The following is a 20,596-nucleotide window of genomic DNA, read 5'->3' as shown; positions in this document are numbered from 1 at the left end:
TTCGCTTTTCTGTGACTTTTTGTTATTTCGAGATAAAACGTGAAGTCTTGAATCGAATTGGCTTGTAAGATGCTCATTTTCTTTATTTTTTTTGGCCGAAAGGAATCGTCATATTTATTTCCAATTTTGGGGCCGCATTAGATTTAATATGCCCATTTTTGGACATGGCCCAATATTGACCAATCAATTCCGGCAACGTTTTAATCGACGACGCTTCATCTGTGGACTCTACGATATTTTTTTCAAATTTTTTGGTCGTTTATTTTTTATTTCATCCAACGATATGTAGTGTCACAAACTGTTTTTTTACAATATTTTTGTAAACAGCAAGAAAAAAAATAAAAAATCCTACGGAACACTTAGGGTGCACCTTGGGGAACTTGACTATCTTTTTTTTTATTTTATGTATATATATTCATGAAATACTGAGTTTTTTCAGTTGTTTATCGTCAGGATTTTTGTCGGGGTGATATCTTTAAATATTTTCCCGATATATCAACTTCAGATGACTTAAGCTTTCAATATTATTGAATATTGAACCAATTTCAGTCTCGTAATCTGACAGGTTAAAGCCTGGAAAATATAAATAAAATTAATACAAATTATAATCGAAATAAATCTGATTTTAATTAAGTAGCTATCTCTTCAATATTCGAATAAAAAAAAAAGACCTGGTAACATTTGTTGGGGCATGTGGCCAGCGTTACCCGTTGAGAATTAAAAATTTTTAATACTCCGGCTAGGGCCATTGTTATTTTTATTGCTTAGACATATTTTAACCGTTAATTAACGAAATTATTATTCATATTTAAAAGAAAGGCAATAGAGTTTTTTAAAGCTTTTTTTGGAGCCTTATAAACATTTTATTTCAACTCTATGATGACATTTTTTGGTCCGTTTTTTTTATTTTTTTTTCGGCGAGCCATAAAACTTTTGTTATAATCAAGATAGGGAGTTCGTATTAGGCTCAAATTATGCGCCTAAGAAAAATCTAGTGACGGCATTACGGATTTTTTTTCTCTTAATAACAGTTTTCGCGCAAAAAAATTAAATATCCGAATTTTTTTTCAAATTTTGAAGGTTTTTTTTTTTTTCTCAAAAACTATTATAAATGGAAAAGAATTTTTCAAAGCGGGCGATAGAGTTTTTTGAGACACATAAATTGAGCCTAATCCCGAGTGGAAATTTAGTTAAGGTTCTGATCAGAACCGGATCAGGGAACCTGATTTCAAATCAGAACCGGATCAGGAATCCTGTTCAGAAACGGATCAGAATGTAACGCTCTTTTTTAGGATTCTGATCAGAATCAGATCAGGAAACCTGACCAGATATTAGGGTTAGAGCCAGGATACCTGAACAGGCATGGATCAGAATGTAACGCATTTTTTTAGGATTCTGATCAGAATTGGATCAGGAAAACTGACCAGGATAACTGATCAGGAATGGAACAGGATTCCTGATCTGAAACGGATCAAGTAATTCTAAAAAAAAATAAATTTTCATTATTTGATGTTTTGTAAATCGGCTAACTAATTTACTATAGCAATGTTAATGATAAAACAGGTTGAAAATCATATGTTAAGATTTTATATACCTAACATAACTTAAATTACCTAACCACTAGTGGGACGCAAACTCGGATCGTCCAGATTACAACTACGGGCCTTAACACGCGCAGCCATGCCGTCTATCGATGATCGGATGTGATTTCTTGCTTTCATAAATTACATCAGCTAAAAAAAACTTAAATTAGAATTTGCGACGTAAATATAAAATATAACAATTTGTTAAATTGTCCCTAGTCATTTTGTTTTAGAATTAGAATTGAAATTAAAATTAAATCCAAAAAATATTTTTCCTGATAATATTCTTGTCAGAATCTGTTCAGGAAACCTTATTCAGGATATGTTCAGGTTTCCTGTTCCTTACCTGAACAGAAAAACTGAATAAAAAAAATTAATTTATTTGATAAATTTTTCCTTTTTTTGAGCTTGGTACGAAGTCTCTCGGTTACTTAGTTCGTAAGTTATGAGCGTTTTTTTTTTTTGCCGATGAATTCAAGACTGCGGCTAAGCCTATGGCCTCCGTAAAAAAAAAAAAAAAACAAAACGAACTATTTGATGTTAAAAAAATTTAATGTCAAATATTGATCGATTTTTTCAACATCTTTTTTATGAGCGAATTAACCACAAACACATGATGGTGCATCATCGCCGCCACTATCACTACCATGTATTTGTTCTATTATGATTGCTGCTGTTTATATATGATCAATATTGTATTTGATTTAAAATATTATTAAAACTACCAGTACAAGTCTCATGAAAATTACCAGACATTGTATAGGATCTAGTCGTATTTTAAATTTTACAGATTTAGGATTACCAGTACATTTATCAGATGTTTTTGATAATATTTCAGTCTCATTAATTGTCTCTTGAAATCCTATACAATCTCAATAACCATCTTTGCTATCTTTACGTTCACGTGGTACCACATTTTATCCACATATTATTAATTGTTGTTTGGTATTGTGATTATGATGTTGCTGTCGTATTAGGTCAAGCACTTAAATAACCACTATCTTGTGTATTAATTGTTTATTTAACAGATTTATTTTAGATACTTATTATTTGTTTAAAAATATCATTATAACCACCATTACAAGTCTCATCAAAATTATCAGACATTGGTATAGCACCTCGTCATATTTAAATTTTTACTGATTTAGGATTACCAGTACATTTGTCATTTTTCTGCTAATATTTCAATGTCATTAATTGTTTCTTGAAATCCTATACAATCTAAAATACGATCTTTACTATCTTTACGTTCACGTGGTACCACATTTTATCCACATATTATTTATTGTTGTTTGGTATTGTGATTATGATGTTGCTGTCGTATTATGTCAAGCACTTGAATAAATATTATTTTGTGTATTATTTGTTTATTCAACAGATTCATTTTAAATACTCATTATTTGATCAAAAGTAACATAATAAATTATATATTGTATATAATAAAAGTTTTAACCTTAATATTCACCTTTGTCTCTTGAATCTTTCATGGAACTAAAATTTTGAAACAAATTTTAAACAAATTTTTTCGTATCGTTGTCAAGGGAATAAATAAATAAAACAAGATAAAAAATAATTTAAAATTACTTACCTTCATACCGTTACTTTCGTTGCATCCATCTTTTGTTTTTTTTTTTTACTGCCCATTCTAAAGAAGTTTCACTTCAAAAATCTGAATAATTGATGAAAAAAAAAACTAAATTCATCTGAATGACGAATAAGTTAATTTAAAGTATATTCAAATATTCTTTGACCGAAAACTTCTCACAAAAAATGTTTATTTCTTTTTCTCCGTTGAATATTTTAATTGATATAATTTTTTTTCATGTTGAAAAACTTTATAATCTGTTTTTTATAAAACAAATGGAAGGCTATGTAATTAAAACATTAACACATCTATTCTTGTTCAAATATATAACTTAATCCTACGACAGAACGAGTGCACTATCAACTTAAATAGCAACAATCCAAAATGGCGCAAGTAAAACATTTTTTGTCAATGTCACGTCACATTTAGGTTGCAAGTTGTGAGTACGAATACTAATACGTTTAGTATAAAATGTTCCAAGCTCACACGGAAAAAAATTTATAGTCTTTATTACTATGTTTTATGATTAAATTTACTATACTTATAGTAAAGTTGGACAGCGGCAAAAGTATAATTAGATTTACTAGAAAGTACAGTTAAGGTTACTATACTGGTATGGTAATTAAAACTATACCGGTATAGTAAAACAAACAAAAAATTTTATAAAGATTTACTATACTGGTATAGTAAATTTAACTGTACTTATAGTATCTTTTACCATACAGTATAGTAAATTTATGCTTTTTTTAAAAAAAAATTAATTAAAAAATAAAAAAATATTTTAACAAAGTAAAACATTATAGTTTATTGAAAAAAAAAAAATTTATATTCAATATATTTGAAATGTTTTCTATTAGTTAAATAATAATGAAGATAAAATTCAATAAATATTAATATTCAGAAAAAACAATGTTAATAATATATGGGATTCGATAAATTTTTAAATCAAATATAAAAAATATATATTTTTTATTTACTTTTTAAAATAAAAAATATTCATTAAAAAACTATACATTTTATACATGTATAACTACAGCTTAGGTATAAAATTTTTCTGATTGTTTAAAGTTATTACGTACGTAATAACTGCATTACCTGACAAAATCTCATTTAATTTCATCTCATTCAATATCAATTGATTTTTTTTACTACAATACAAATTTTATTTTCAATTTTCAATATGATATACAATGTATACCAAATAAAAACATGGTCCTTTTTCTGATGGAATAATTTAAACGGAATCATTACGAGGAAAATATATATTGTTTACGAAATTTAAAAGCACGTTGTTTAGATTCAAATTTGTCTAGTGGTGAATAAACCAATTGTCATGAATATTGTTAATAAATTAAGAAGTTATTGCCCCCAGCACGGAAATGATTTATTTTATTTTTTGTAATTGAGTAATTCAGATATACGTCAAAGAATATATTTTAAATTTTTTTTTCCATAGAGAATTAGTTTTTGATATTTCATTAGTTAACTGATTTCAAATATTAGTAGCTTCCAGTTTTAATAATTTTTTCACTTCAATAATAATGTCAGTAATTTTAACTCGTGGTAATTCATAAAGATTATATAATTTAGAAACGAATAAGGTTGCTTGTTTATCTAAATCTAAATAGAAAATTTTTTAATGATTCAGCACATCTTTCATCAGAGCTATCCTCTTCTAATTTATCAGTATCTATATTGATGAATTTTTTACTGAAACAGATTTTATATATGGCTATTTATATTTTCAATATGTTGATCAGTGTCATGATCACTCAGTCGATGTCTTTCAAAACTACGATGTGACCAATATATTTTATTGCAATTTAATTCAGCCCACTTGAACAATTTCTCCTATTTACAAAGTGTTTTTATATGAAATAATATTGTTGAATTTTTGAGACACGGAATTCTAAATTCACTTGTAATTTTTTACGTAATCAAATAATAAATTGAGATAAATTATAAATAAAACTAAGAAAATTAAAGAAAAAAAAAAAAAAAAACTACAAATTCGAGTAATTATTCGTTATAGTTTTTTTTTATTTTTTATTATAAATAAATTTAAATTTTATTAAATATTTTTGAATGTCTTGCCTTAAATTTATTTTTAAGCAACTTATTCAAATGATTTATTTGGTAAAAATTTTCTTTTTTATTAAATAAATTTATTCATATAAATAAAGAACTGTACCAGTATAATAATGATTACAATACAGTACAATAATATTTACCATACAGTATGGTAATATTTACGATACAGTATAGTAATAGTAACTGTACTTTTTAACATTTTTTCATGTATATACTATACCAGTACTGGTATAGTAACCAAAATTGTATTTATAGTTTTTATTACTATACGGTATAGTAAATTCAACCATACTTTTGTCGCTGTCCGAATTTACTATAAGTATAGTAATAAAAACTATAAATTTTTTTCCGTGTAGATGTTGCTTCTTATTACATTAATCTGTGTTTGTCAATTTCAATTCATATTATCAGTAGTATGCAGTAGTATATAACAGTGTAAATATAGAATAAAAAAGTCATCAAGTGTACTAAAAACATTATTACTTTTTTAAAGATTTAGACATTCGAAACGATAGCGAAAAAAATTGATCAAAAAAAAGAAATTTATTTAGTAGGTTATGAGTTTAAGATGATAGTTGGACGTAAACTGCCATCTAATCAACAAATTATGAAAATGTTTTTTTACAAACATCGAACTTTAATAAAACATTTAAAGACATCCTTTCGTAAAGTTTTCAGTAAAGCAATATAGTTTTGGTTAAAAGCTGGATTTTCTGTTTCTTTAAAAATGTCTGCTTCGACAAGAATAAATAAATTATGGAATACATATTGTTTGCTGAAAAAGAATAAAAATAACAAATTCAGCACACAAACCTCCAACGAAAAGAATTTAAAATAAAAAATGAAACAACTCTTCGATATTGCCGCAAACAATGCTTCAGATATTTTGTCACCCGAAAAACATAGATTTCTCAAAGAGCAAACAACCACCGTGGCATTATATCTCCAGTTTCTGAATTAAAGTCAAATATTAGAAAAAAAAGTAGACACATGTAGAAACCAAACTTTAGAACGTTTTGAAATTAACAAAAGTTTGATTTTTTATTTTTTCAGGTTAATCAACCAAGAAACGATTATAAGGAGTTGTTACTATTAACACAAACACTTTTAACAGACGTAAATGAAGGAAGTAAATTTAAGCAACCAGGCGCAGACAGTCATGCCCGTTGGTTATCCAAATCAATTTATTGTTTGAAAATTGATATGTTTTAACAGTAACTGAACCTTTCTTGTTCTGATAGCGATAGTTTACGGGAAATATGCATTTTTATTGTTTTATTTTACGTGAAAGCTTGGTTCACCGCACCTAATGCAATCCAGTCTGCAGATACAGATTCAAATTTATTACAAGATTTGATTAGATATCAAGAAGTAAACTCAAAAGTAGCTCATGCTGCGCTTAAAAAAATTGCTAGTTACTTATGGTACTTGTCCGAAGAATGAGTATCTTTAGCTTTTTTTTAACCGCAATGTTTTGCATAAAGTTAAGCAAAGACTGGCTCAAAAAATTTCAACTGAGGATGGAAAACCAAGCCGAGAAATATATAGTAAAATCCGTGCAGCTGATTACGAAAAAGTTCTTTCACAAGACATTAGTGATTTTGTCACGAAAAATTCAATGAACCTTTTCAATCATTTTCAACTAAAACCGAATTTTTTGTTGGAAAACGCTGATGACTGCGAGCACCAATGATACCTTTTTCTTGATGTTTTTTCATTGATTTTTCTTGCGTTCCTTGTTTTTTTTCTTCTCACTAGAATTATTTTTATTTTTCATCAGTTTTTTGTTATTTTTTAGTTTTTGACCAGTCATTTTTCGTTTTTTGACACAATTTTTTTTATTCACACAACCCATACCGAATTTTGATATAATTTTCATTGTTCCAGTTACAAGTGCCGATGCAACCCTTTAACCTAGACTTGAATCCTTAGCAAAATCTCGTTTTGAATCTTTACGCGCTGAAATATCAGCAGCTAGGTTCCTAGCTTTAATATCATTATGAATTTTTTAGTAACCGATATCGTGATTTTTACAAAACTTTGTCCAGAGGATTTATTCCTCGATCTTTTCGCGCTAAACGTTTCTCTAGCTCAGTTCCAGATCCACAAAAAGAATATCCAGGTAGATGTAATTCAATAGGTAGTTTATTAATAATTTTATTCAATATTCTTTTTCTAAAACGTTTTTTATTTTTCTTGTTATTTGTATGCTCTATCATTGTTGATGATTGACTAATTTCTTTCCATATAATACAGTTGATTTTATACTTTTTTATTTAGTGTTGATCAACACACTACAAGAAGAAAGCTCTCAAATTACAAGTGATAAACTTTGATATAATTACAGCAAAAAGTGGTGAGAGATTAATTAAGAAAAGGCATGGAGACTTATTGCCACATACGATACGGTGTGCTATTATTTGTGGAAGTAATTGTGGTAAAACTAATGCACTTATAAGTTTAATTGTCAATCCAAATGGTTTACGTTTTGATAATATTTATATTTTTATGAATCATTATACCAACCAAAATATCAATATTTAGAAAAACTACTGGAACCACTTGAAAATATAAATTATTATAAATTTTCAAGCAATGATCGAATAATTCCTGTTGAAGAAGCAAAACCGAACTCATTGTTTATATTTGATGATGTTGCAACTGAAAATCAACAGCCAACAAGGGATTATTTTTCAATGGGACGACATTGTAATGTCAATTCGTTTTATTTGTGTCAATCGTATGCTCGAATTCCAAAGCATTCAATTCGAGATAATATCAATTTCTTCAACCTGAAATTTACTCCAACTTTTTTTCAACTTATTTCCAACTTTTCTCCAACCATGGGTCATTTTTGTAAAAAGGTGGAGAAAGTTGGAAAAAAGGCGGAGAAAGTTGGAAAAAGTTGGAGAAATATTTCTACCAGGGCGTGCATACGATATCTGTTTTCTAATAATTTGACGTTTCTATTGAAAAATCATTTATTCGCATGTGATACAATATCGAGTCTTAGATAAAAGTATTGTCGATTATTTTGAATGGACATATCATGAAATTATATTGAGTCTTAGCTGTCTGTCAACCTGATCTTGGAATTGTGAAGAAAACCGCGGCGGTAAAGTTTGTTTGTGTAATAAGGATAAAACGTGATATTTTTTTATTTCGATTTTATTTTTCAAACACAGGCAGCTTTAATTCTCCTAAAATATTTATCATCGTTTGTTTGAATTTTTTATTTTTTTTTGTTAAATTGAATAGAAATTTAGTATATACAGTAGTACTAAGCTAAAGTAAAGAACAACTTTAACGAGTTTGTTTTTTACAAAAATTATATTTTTGATTTTGTATATTATTTCAATTCTTTTGTTTAAACATTCAGCTTAAAAGTAAAAATAATCAATCAATTCATGAATGATTGTATTACCAAAAAAAAAAAAAATAAAAAAATAATTTTAAAAATATAAGTGAAATAAAAAAATAAGAAATCCATTAGAAATTTATATAGTTCAGAGTGATACCGATTTTAGTGGCAAGGCCGTTAATTTATCATTACGAAGGCATCTTTTTGAAAATATTATCAACAAACGGCGCACGCAGGTGTCTTACGCCATCTATCAATAGTCACTTTACTGCGATCTAAAATACTGTCTGAAGCTAGGTTTTTCGGTATATACACCAATTATTTTCTTGCTGCGGTCTTTAATTTTGTATCAATTAGAGGCACTAGAAGCTCTATATATGGTTATCATCAATGAATATTATTATATTATGAATATTATTCCAACAATAGCTACAAATTTAATATAACTAGTTGATTGGTAAATAATTTTTGTCACACTATGATCTAAAATACTGACTGGGAATTCGTGGAAGTATTTCAGATCGCATCGAGATTTAACTTTGTATAAATTAGAGGCACTAAAAGCTCTAGATATTACTACCATCAATAAATATTATTATTTTATAATTATTTTATAAATATTATTCCAACAATAGCTACAAATTCAATAACTAGTTAATTGATGAATAATTTTTGTCACACTATGATCTGGAATACCGACTGGAGATTCTTGGAAGTATTTCAGATCGCATCGAGATTTAAGTTTGTATAAATTAGAGGCACTAAAAGCTCTAGATATTACTATCATCAATAAACATTATCATTTCTCAATTATTTTATCAATGTTATTCTAACAATAGCTAGAACTTTATCAACTAGTTGATTGGTGAATAATTTTTGTCACTCTATGATCTGAAATACTGACTGGGGATTCGTAGAAGTATTTCAGATCGCATCGAGATTCAACTTGGTATAAATTAGGGGCACTAAAAGCTCTATATATTACTATCATCAATAAATATTATTATTTTATAATTAACTTGGTAAAAAGTTCAGACACTAAAAGCTAATACACTATGTATCAATAATATTCTTATAAAATACTGTTATTTATGTATTATGTATTATTATTGTATATGTATTATTTCAACAATGATTACAAATACTGACAATTGAATAGTTCAAAATTCGTTGATTGGTTTTTTCTTTAATAAAATATGGCAACTTCGTAGTAGCACACACACAACAATAAAATATAAAGCAATATCCAAACGTTTTACCGCAATATTTTGAGGCAGTGTTCAGCGTTAGATAGGTTGACGATAATGTATGACAATGTCATACGTTTAATACTGCCTTGCAGTATCGCAGATCGCAGCAAAGATTCAAAAATATTGGCAAAACAATCCTGCGCAATAACCAGCGTACGCAACTACAGTTGTGCTTGCCAATGTTAATTTGTTAACTAATGTACTTACAATCTTTAACATGAGTCGTTTCATACAACTATTATTTTGATTAGTAATAATAATGAGAGGCCCTAGAAATCACAGGAAATGATAAAAAACAAGGTATGGTACGCGCAGCATCGCTACGCCATTTTTAAACTTTCGCTGCCATATGACATACTGCTAATCCGATAGAGCAGGTTGACCAATCAATATTCTGGGGCGAATTTATCAGATACAGGACGCCAACTTGGTAAAAACTTCAAATATCGACAAAACCGACAGAAATTTATTTTTTACAAAAAAACGGGGGGCCGGTTTATCATATATTTATATCTTTTTGAATAAGGCACCAAAAAACCCGATAATAGGCTCATTTGAAAGAGGAACCTCGATTTATATAGTCAAACTGTTGTTATTTTTTTTTTTCGATTGCTCAATCAAAAGATATGGACTTGACTATAAATCAATGACGTCACACACACGAACTTAAAAGACATATATCCCCGGCAGTCTCTCGTTTTTGAACAACTTTAACGAGAGACCCTACCGGGTCTCATGATAACGATACAATTTCTTGAAAATATATTAGTTCATAATTATATCATGTTAAATGATATAATAACGTCCCTCTCTCCACGAACCAGCATACTGAGCGACCCAGGCAAACCCCTCAACTTAATTTTAAGATTTACTATTTCAGGTCCGGATCAACATCTTTGGATTCTTGTGCGTTATTTGGATAATTTGAATTATTGTTCGTTTTATTTGGATTATTTGGATTATTGTGTGTTATTTGGTTATTTGGTGCTATTTGGTTATTTGGTATTTGGTATTTGGTTATTTGGTTAGTTCTAAGGTCGTTTTGTTGTTTTAGCCGCGTAGAATAAAGCAACTGGCATATTTTAATTGTCGTTTTTGGTGATTTTAGCGACGTAGAATAAAATCTCTGTGTAGTTTTAGTGACGTTTTTGGTTTGTTTTAGCGTCGTACAATAAAATTTACTGTCCCCCCTTTGTCTGAAAAATAAGTTGATCCGAGCCTGTAGGTAAAGTCTGAGAATTGAGTGAGAAGGTAACATGTCACGTTACAAATGAGATAAAGATTATGAGGTGAAAAGAAAAAGAAGTAGAAAATATAAAATTGGAAGTACTGAAATACTATTCGAAAATAATCATATGAATATTGCTGATTAAACGTATGAAATAACAGAAGGACTATTGGAAATATTATTCATGGAATCCCCAGAAACAACAAAAGTCACTCAAATTGACGAAAAAAATTATGCTCAAATTCTTTTTAACACAAATGCACATTGAAGGTATCATGATTCTAAAAATACAGTGAAAAATTCAGCATCACAGAAGTACATTTATATTGCCTCACATGGACAGTGTACAACATCATGATTTTTGTTCACTACCAACAAATATGATAATTCAAAGTAAAAATCAATCTAAAGTTAATTATGTTCATTGGGATGATCGTTGTTGATCGTTTGAGATTCCTAGTTGCATTGGTTAAAATTCAGTCATTATACTACTCTCAATGAAAAATGACTGAATTAAAAAGAGTCATAGTACGAGAGCTCCATGCACTAGCTCGTCGAAATTTTCCAAGACGTAAAATTGATAATCGAAATAAGGATGAAACTTAGCAAGCTGATCTTGTTAACATGATTGAACACTCATCTGTAAATTCTGGATATAAATATATTTTGACTATCATTGATATTTTTTCAATGTTCAGTTGGGATGTTGAACTCAAAAGCAAGACTGGAAAAGAAGTAACAGCTGCAATGGAATCAATATTTAAAAAATGACGAGTTTGTAAAAATCTTCATGTAGATCAAGGAAGAGAATTTTATAATTCCATTTTTCAAGCGATTTTAAAAAAATACAATGTTCATATGTATTTGACTTCCACCCATATGAAAGCATTGATAGTTGAAAGATACAATAGAACAATTAAAAATAAATTGTACTTTGTATTTAGTTGACAGGGTACTTATAAGTGGGTTAAAATATTGTCAAAATCAATTAAACAATATAATAATACGGAACATCGCACAATCAAAATGGCAGCAGCAAAAGTTGTTGGTGACAATATAAAAATTTTAAAGCAAACTGATTTTAAAAATTTGAATCAATAATATCAGAAAAATAAATTTAAATTGAATGATCATGTTAGAATAAGCGAATATGAACATGTTTTTGCGAAAAATTATAAACCCAATTGGACAACTGAAATATTTAAAATCATAAAAATGAATAACACATCTCCAGTAACATAAACTTGAAGACTATCAACAGAACCCAATTGAAAGGTGTTTTTATCAACCTAAATTATACAAAGTAAAACATCCTGAAGTCTATTAATTGAAAAAATTTTTAAAAAGAAAGGAAATAAAATATACAAACAAAACATAAATTTACAATATGTCCCTGGAAGCCTCAATTTTAGATGAGCTGTTTATTTTTTTATCATAGCTTTAATAATCAAAAGAAGTAAAATATAAAAAAAAATAGCAAAATTTTAAAGTATAAAGTTGAATAATTTGCTAGATTAAAAAAAAAAAAAAAAATTAGGCGCTTTTTCACGATAACGCTAATGCGAATATGCGATACATTTTAATAATATTATAATAAAAAGCGCCTAATTTTTTTTTTTTTTATCCAGCAAATTATTCAACTTTATATTTTAAAATTTTGCTATTTTTTTTTATATTTCACTACTTTTGATTATTAAAGCTATGATAAATAAATAAACAGCTCATCTAGTGTAAATTAATATATATGTCAAAATTAATAAAATTAATTTTACCAATAATTAAAATTGCATGTACAGAGTAGGAGTATCGAGCTGAGGATACCAATAAAAAGCAAATCAAAATTAACTTGTACCTCATCCCATTATTATCCCTGATTATCTAAAACAAAAATCACTTGTACAAAAAATAAATAAAATTAAATCTTAGCCAGCCCATTACATCATCTATATATATATGAAATAAAAGAAATAACAAATCTTCTTGCATATAAATAAATCAAAAAATTGAAACATATATGGGGCATTCCAAGTCAAATCACCGAGTCATCGGCCTGACCCTACCGATTCACTTGGAAATTTTTAGGTGGTGTATTTTGGACCAAAAAACGACCTTATTTTTTTTTAATTTTTTTCCACCATTTTTACACCATAAAATAATTTTTTTTTTCCTACTATCGATTATTTCTCAAATTAGACCAGGTTTAAAATTCTGAAATTTTTCCCATATCATCTCGAGGTAAAAACAAGTCACCCATAAAAATTTGAGAATGGGCCGAGAATAATTACTAATTTTTTTATAACTGATTAAAAAAAATTTTTTTTACGAATTTTAAAAATAGAAAAATTTAATAATGGTTTCTTGTAGAGAAATCAAAAATAAAAATAAATGATATCTTGATGAATTTTGTTTTTCCCTATATTTAAAGATGGAAAGATAGGAAAACTGCGATGCTTAAAATTCAATTTTTGAAGCTTTTACCCTCGAAATATGGAAAGAACCAAAATTTGCCCAGATATCATTTATTTTTATTTTTGATTTCTCTACAAGAAACCATTATTAGATTATTCTAAAATTAGATTATTTTAAAATTGGTAAAAAAATTTTTTTTTAATCAGTTATAAAAATTAATGTATTCTCGGCATTCTAAAATTTATAGGTGACTTTACAGTATTTATAGAAAATTTTAGGGTACAAACCTGTCTAATTTGGAAATACTAAATAGTAGAAAAAAAAAAATTATTTTATGGTGTAAAATGGTGGAAAAAATGAAAAGAAATAAGGTCGTTTTTGGTCCAAAATACACCTAGAAAATTTCCAAAGTGAATCGGTAGGGAATCAGGCCGATGACTCGGTGATTTGACGGAATGCCCCATATATATGGCTAGGGAAGGAATTAAAAGAACAAGCACACACATGGACAAGAAAATAATCGATAACCATGCATACATGCATATCCGTATGTACGACATGAAACGTCTCGAGAGTCGGGGCAACGAGGACATTTAGCTGAGAAATTTATTTTTTAATAAGTTTTTGTTTTCGGCTTTTACAGATGTTGATATCTTTTTTATTAGTTATTGGAAAAAATCGAAAGTAGGCTTATTAGAAAGAGGGCCAACGATATATATGATAAAACTATTTTTATTTTTTTTTTTCGGCCAATCCTAGAAATTAATAAATTAGAAATTATGACGTCACAGAGCACAAACTTAAAATACTTATACCCGGTAAGAGAGTTCGCGTTCGTTCTATATATTTTTTTCGTTCTAAAATTGAGGCGAGACCCTACCGGGTCTCCTGATATGTAAAATATCTAGGATTCGATAATTCACACAACCAGTGGGTGGATCAGACATCTTTGTAGTGAATAAATAAATGAATAAATAGATAATTCAATAAATAAATTTTTATTTCGATCATATTACATTGTTTTATTTATTCAATTTTATTTCTAAGTTCTTTTGCATAACCCCAAGGCAGAGTATAATTTTTACCTTCAGAAAGTTCTCTTTTATCATTAATCCAACTTAAAGCTATTTTTTCTGTGGTAATTGTAAAAAAATTGTAAAGTAAAAAGAAAAAAAAAACATTGGAGAGGCTAACTCTATTTATTCCATTATTTATTGATCTATGTTTGAAAAAAAAAAACTTGAGAAAAATCCTTTGTTAGAGTCAAATACTACGTCGTATACTCGCGCGTTGTGTGCCACCCCAGTTACATTGTCGAGCGAGTTTCGGGTTATCCCGGCAACGATGCGCGCACGCGATTTCGAGCGAGAGAGAGAAGACGCCGGCCGGTAAGAGCCAAGCGTCCATGGCGTCCATACTGTCACTTCGCTGTACGCTGTCAATCTGTCAGTTACATATAGCTAGCGTTCATCTCTCAATAAAAAAAAAATAATTGTATTACGGCTGTGAATGCTTCAAAGTAAATGCAAGTTTTATTAATTATAATAGTGTCAATAATTAGTAGTGATTATTGATGAACATCATCTACAGTTTATAAAGTTGCTACAGGTCATCAGATATTAATATTATGCAACTTCCATTCCGTAAAACATTTTTCCCATAGCTTTTGAATTTTTTAAAATGACAAAAAGCTATGGGAAAAATGTTTTATGGAATAGAAGTTGTCAAATCTTAATTTTTAAAAAATTAATTTCTCAAAGGAAATTATTATTTGGCAACTTCTATTCCTTAGAACATTTTTCCCATTTCATTTTAAGAAATTCAAAAGCTATAGGGAAAAATGTTCTATGGGATAGAAGTTGCCAAATAATAATTTCCGTTGAGTAATTAATTTTTTAAAAATTAACATTTGGCAACTTCCATTCCATAGAACATTTTTCCCATAGCTTTTTGTCATTTTAAAAAATTCAAAAGCTATGAGAAAAATATGCTATGAGATAGAAGTTGCCAAATAATAATTTCCTTTGAGAAAACAATTTTTTTTAAATAAACATTTGGCAACTTCCATTCCATAGAACATTTTTCCCATAGCTTTTTGTCATTTTAAAAAATTCAAAAGCTATGGGAAAAATGTTCTAAGGAATGGAAGTTGCCAAATAATAATTCCCGTTGAGTAATTAATTTTTTACAAATTAACATTTGGCAACTTTCATTCCATAGAACATTTTTCCCATAGCTTTTGAATTTTTTAAAATGAAAAAAAAAATTCAAAAGCTATGGGAAAAATGTTCTAAGGAATGAAAGTTGCCAAACGTTAATAAAAAAAAAATTGATTTCTCACAGGAAATTATTATTTAAGTGTTGAAATAAAAAATCTGCAGCTGTCAGTAAAGTCACCCACTGGACAATTCCAATCTAGTGACTTTTTTTTTCGTAAAATTAGGGTTCATTTTCATGAAATATAATGTTAAAAATGTTTTGATCTGTCAATTTAAGTTTAAAATAATAAAATAAAAATAAATATAAGTCATAATTATATTTTTATCAATTGTTTAGATTGAATAAATTATAAAGAAACTCAGGACTATTGTGTTTGACTATAAAAGTTTTCTGCATTAATATAATACTCATTTTTTAGTTTTTTATAATCTCGATTTTAACTCGGGAAGCGTAACGCCCCGACTTCGGGCCAAGTTTTGTACCCGAGGTTTCTCCGAGCTTTAAAGTCGGGTGTTACCTCGGATCGAGGTCGGGCCAACCGTATTTTTCTACCTGAGCAGATTACGATTAAGTTGAAGTATTATTGATTCTAATTTTTGTTATGAAAATATGCTGATATTGTTCTTTCGATACGTTTTTAATTATGTCTTGTATTTTGTTATTGAGATTTTGAATATAATTGTTGATTTACTGCTTTGCTCAAATTCTGTTTATTAAATTTATTATTTAACTATTCTCACACACAACTTTACCCGTCCCTCTCTTCATAACCCACACACTAAGCGACCCTGAGGTTTTCCTCGAAGACTGAGTCTATGGAAGGTTTGTTTGATTGAGTTTCTGGTGTCAATTTTGTGCTTTTAAATTACGACTACGATTTTCTTTGATATTACGATTACGTTTAAGATTAAGATTGAGTTTCCGTTAAATTTCCGTTTTGTTACCGTTCAGTTACCGTTACGTTACAGTGTTGCAGTTGGATATTCAGCAGATTTTATTGTTTTACTTTGATTCGTTTCATTCTTTAGGTTATTATTATTATAATTTTATTTGAGAGTTTATTTTATGATTTTGAGCTACGAAATTACGTTTCAGATTATTATTATTATTATTATAGGTCTCATATTTTAGTTTTTGGTATTAATGTTTGGCCTAAAAATCAGACAAACCAATTATATATTTAATATTTATTTATATTTATTTATAAATAATGCCTTAAATATACTAATTCCCATAGCAACAGTCCGAGAAGGTATCTGATTCAAAATGTCATAATACAGTATTCAAAAGAATTTTATCAACTATTTAATTGTTAAATGAATAAATATATAATTCTTTTCTTTGCAACAAATTTTCAAATGTTCCAGTATCACTCACCTTCTACTTTCAACATCCAATAAGATTGAGCCGTGTTCATGGGGATAGTGCGCTCGCTTTAAATTCAGAAGTCCGTGAGTTCTTCACTCTTAAATCTTCTTTGAAACACTTTTTTTTTCACAAGTTCAGAAAAAATAAAAATAAAAATGGCCGCTTTGAAATTCGAAAATACTCTTCACTCTTATTCCCCTCTCTCATTCTCTTTTCTACCTTTCTACCCAAAAATCTATTTGAATACCACCCACCCAACCAACCCACAATCTCGTGGTTTTCCGTGATCCAGAACTCTTACAAGTAACTCGTACAGAACTCGTACTACTGATGCCACACTGAGAAAGAGCTTACAATGATATATAAGTAAAAATCAAGTTAAAGATCGATAAAGCTTACTGTTATAGGAAAAAAAGTATGTGTAAATTATGTAACTTTTATGAATTGTATACACTTCGAAACCACCACAGATAATAAGGTAAAATTCGACGCACTGGATCGGTAGGGTTATATTCATTATCTTTTGAAATTACCATAGATTTTAATAATCATTTACAAGACATGGTGATTTAATGATTGTCAATATTAATGCACTGCCATCAAACATTAGTTAAAGAACATAAATAGTATATAAATAGTAAACAAACCTGCAACGATATCACCGAATCCAATAGTTGTCAATGTTACAAAAGCGTAGTACACCGCTTCGTTATAAGTTGTTTCTTCGTAATAGGAAATAACTGAAGCTGGAAAAAAAATAAACATAACAAATCCTGGGGCCAAGTACATCAGAACTCTTGCAGCTAAACCAGCTTTTCGAGTTTCTAATGGTGCTAATTTCTTTGTAAATTCATCACGGTGATTTTCTTTGTAGGATTTGTATTTTTCATGTGCTCGAATAAAAATGACGCTGAAAAAATCACCCAGCTGGGAAAGCAGGATTCCATTCATCGGAATTCCCAGAAGAGCATACAAAATCATTAGAATTTTGCTGGACATAGTAGTTGGGACCAAGTTGCCGTAACCTATTTATTCAAAAAAAAAAAAAAAAAATGCATGAAATTTCGTTTTATTACATACACTGAAAAAAATTCCTTGCAGTAGCCAAAAGCTAGAATGCTATAAGAAATAGTTCGGCTAACTAACCTCTTGATTTTAAACACGCTCTACCTAAGAAAATATTAACTTTTTGGAAGAAGGTTCCAAAAAAAAAGTATGTTTCGATGTGAAAAATTTTTTCTTGTTAAAGAAAATATGGTAATCTTTCCATTTTTTGTGTGTCTTCTTCTGAACCCTATAATAAGTTTTAAGAACGCTTCTCAATATCAACGGTTTGTCGCGGACATAGAAAGCGTCGTAAGGCTTGACGCGTGACTAAGCCTAACCAGCGGCCATAATCATGCCATCGTTCAAAGCCATTCTCAAAAAACAGAAACTTGGAAAAATTAAGAAGTTCCTCCACCGTGATTGGAACCCGAGTCTTTTGCATTTCTCTTTGAATTCTTAATTTTTCCGAGTTTCAAAAAGTTAACACCGACGTCATATCTTAAGGTATGTGGCCACTAGCATAGTTTTTCGACCAAGTTCTATGCTATAGCACTTGTGTCACTATATCTCACTAAAAATTTACTAGAAAATGGCCGCTGAGGACTATGTTGAAAAAGTGCTGCACGCAGCATTTTCAGCATAGAACCGTTAACTTCACACTAGTTTTTTTGGATACAGCCAACATTGAAAAAATACAACAACAATGGTTAGCGTTATTAATAAATTTGTTTGTTTATTTTTCCACATGTATAGTACATATGTATAATGATTGACTGTCAAAATATCAAATTGTCAACAAATAAGAAATGTTATATTTTTATTTATTTTTTATGTGTTTCTAAGCAAGTTGGTACAGCTGAAACAATTTCAAAAAACGATTAAAACGCCGCCCTATAGCCGTTATATGTGAACTTTTTCTTCCATAGTGCTATGGCATAGAACTTGGTCGAAAAACTATGCTAGTGGCCACATGCCTTTAATCGTCATTAAAACCGTTTTTAGAAACACAATTGAGTGAAAATTATGACAATAATAATTTTATTAATTATCATCAAATAAATTATTCAAAAAAAAAAAATAATTTAGAATATACATCGAATGGTGAGATGGATAACTTTCAAAGAGGACCGTGCAAGTTTTTTTCAATCGATATGCATTGTTAATTTTTCATCAATTTAGTCATACGAATTATTAAAATTCAAATATTATTCTTCTTCTTTCTTCAAATTCTTAATAGTTTTTGCCTGCTAAAAGTAATGAAAACAAATGCTTTGCGGTCACTTTATTGGTTATTATTTTTACAAAAAAGTGTCTTCCCTTCAAAAACCAAAGAGAGCCACCATTGATACAAGCAAGATCCATACAATCATACAATTCTATCTTATGCATACCATTAAAAAACATTCACTCTCAACCCAACCAATTTTATAAATCTAGTTTGTAATATAGTCTAATATTCGCACTACAATAAGTTGCAAAATATTTCACTGTATCAAGAAAAATCCAAACTATTTTATCTACGTATTTTTTTTATGAAAATTTTGAAATAATTTTGATTGGTAATGTAAGAAACGACTAATAAGCAACTACCAGAAATTCCAATTGAAGTGTGTGCAAATTGAAATCTGTGTTGTGTGTTAGCATTCATTTAAGGAACAATTCTTGCCACTTTCTATCCTAAGAATAAATGACTGGTCTTTTTGTGTTGATTTCAGTTGATCTTCGCTTGTTATGTAAAATCTAAAATTTCTTGAGATGGTAACAATGTTATGTTACAATATATAACAATATATTATATTGACAATAATTAAATAAATGCAGTATTGCACGATTTCGGTTCGTGCTAAATAAATAAGCAATCAATGAATCGAAAGAAATAATCGGGAAAACTTTGAAGTCTCTCTCTTCCATGACTGTAATTTCCTTCTGTCAATAGATATAATAAATCAATATGCATTGATAATTACGTTATGAATAAAATGTGTGCAATAAAAATTGTACAAATAATACAGTATAAACTCTCTATAGTGACATCGAGCGTGAGCGTAGGAGAATTTTTTCCCCCACTACAGAATGTCCCTACCTGTGTATGTGTTGGTGTATATCGGTGTGTATATCGGTATATGTGTGTGACGTATGTATATTGTTTCTCATTTTATTACTTTATCCGTCACGCTCACTCGATTCACCTTGACGCGAAGTGGGAGACGCTCTCCATCATAAATTCCAAAAATTTGAGATCCGACGATGGCACTATAGAGAGATTATACTGTAAAATAGAATTCAAAAAATACCTTAAAAGAGATAAGAAATATCGAACAAATTTTATGGCCAGTTTTTGACGGCATATTAATGCAGCCTCTTCTGATATACGTACATAAAATTTCGAATAGTAATTGTTTTCGAATTTTGCATCTACGACGCTTTGTGCCTGAGTTATTAACGTTTTAACGA

The 20,596-nt window shown here is 28.9% G+C and overlaps 1 protein-coding gene across 2 annotated transcripts in view; it reads right to left on the bottom strand.

The window, feature by feature from the left end:
* LOC122859545 (open rectifier potassium channel protein 1-like) overlaps nucleotides 1–20,596 on the bottom strand; it is a 101,163-nt gene that overhangs the window by 30,682 nt on the left and 49,885 nt on the right. For both annotated transcript variants that reach the window (XM_044163206.1, XM_044163207.1), the window contains exon 3: nucleotides 17,743–18,120. In XM_044163206.1, coding sequence (XP_044019141.1) covers nucleotides 17,743–18,120 — 378 coding nt within the window. The remainder of the gene's footprint in view (nucleotides 1–17,742; nucleotides 18,121–20,596) is intronic.

This window comes from Aphidius gifuensis, linkage group LG6, assembly GCF_014905175.1.
Source record: "Aphidius gifuensis isolate YNYX2018 linkage group LG6, ASM1490517v1, whole genome shotgun sequence".
In the NCBI taxonomy this organism is placed as follows: domain Eukaryota; kingdom Metazoa; phylum Arthropoda; class Insecta; order Hymenoptera; family Braconidae; genus Aphidius; species Aphidius gifuensis.
The sequence above is the reverse complement of the archived record's forward strand: the minus strand, read 5'-3'. Positions and strand labels throughout refer to the sequence as shown.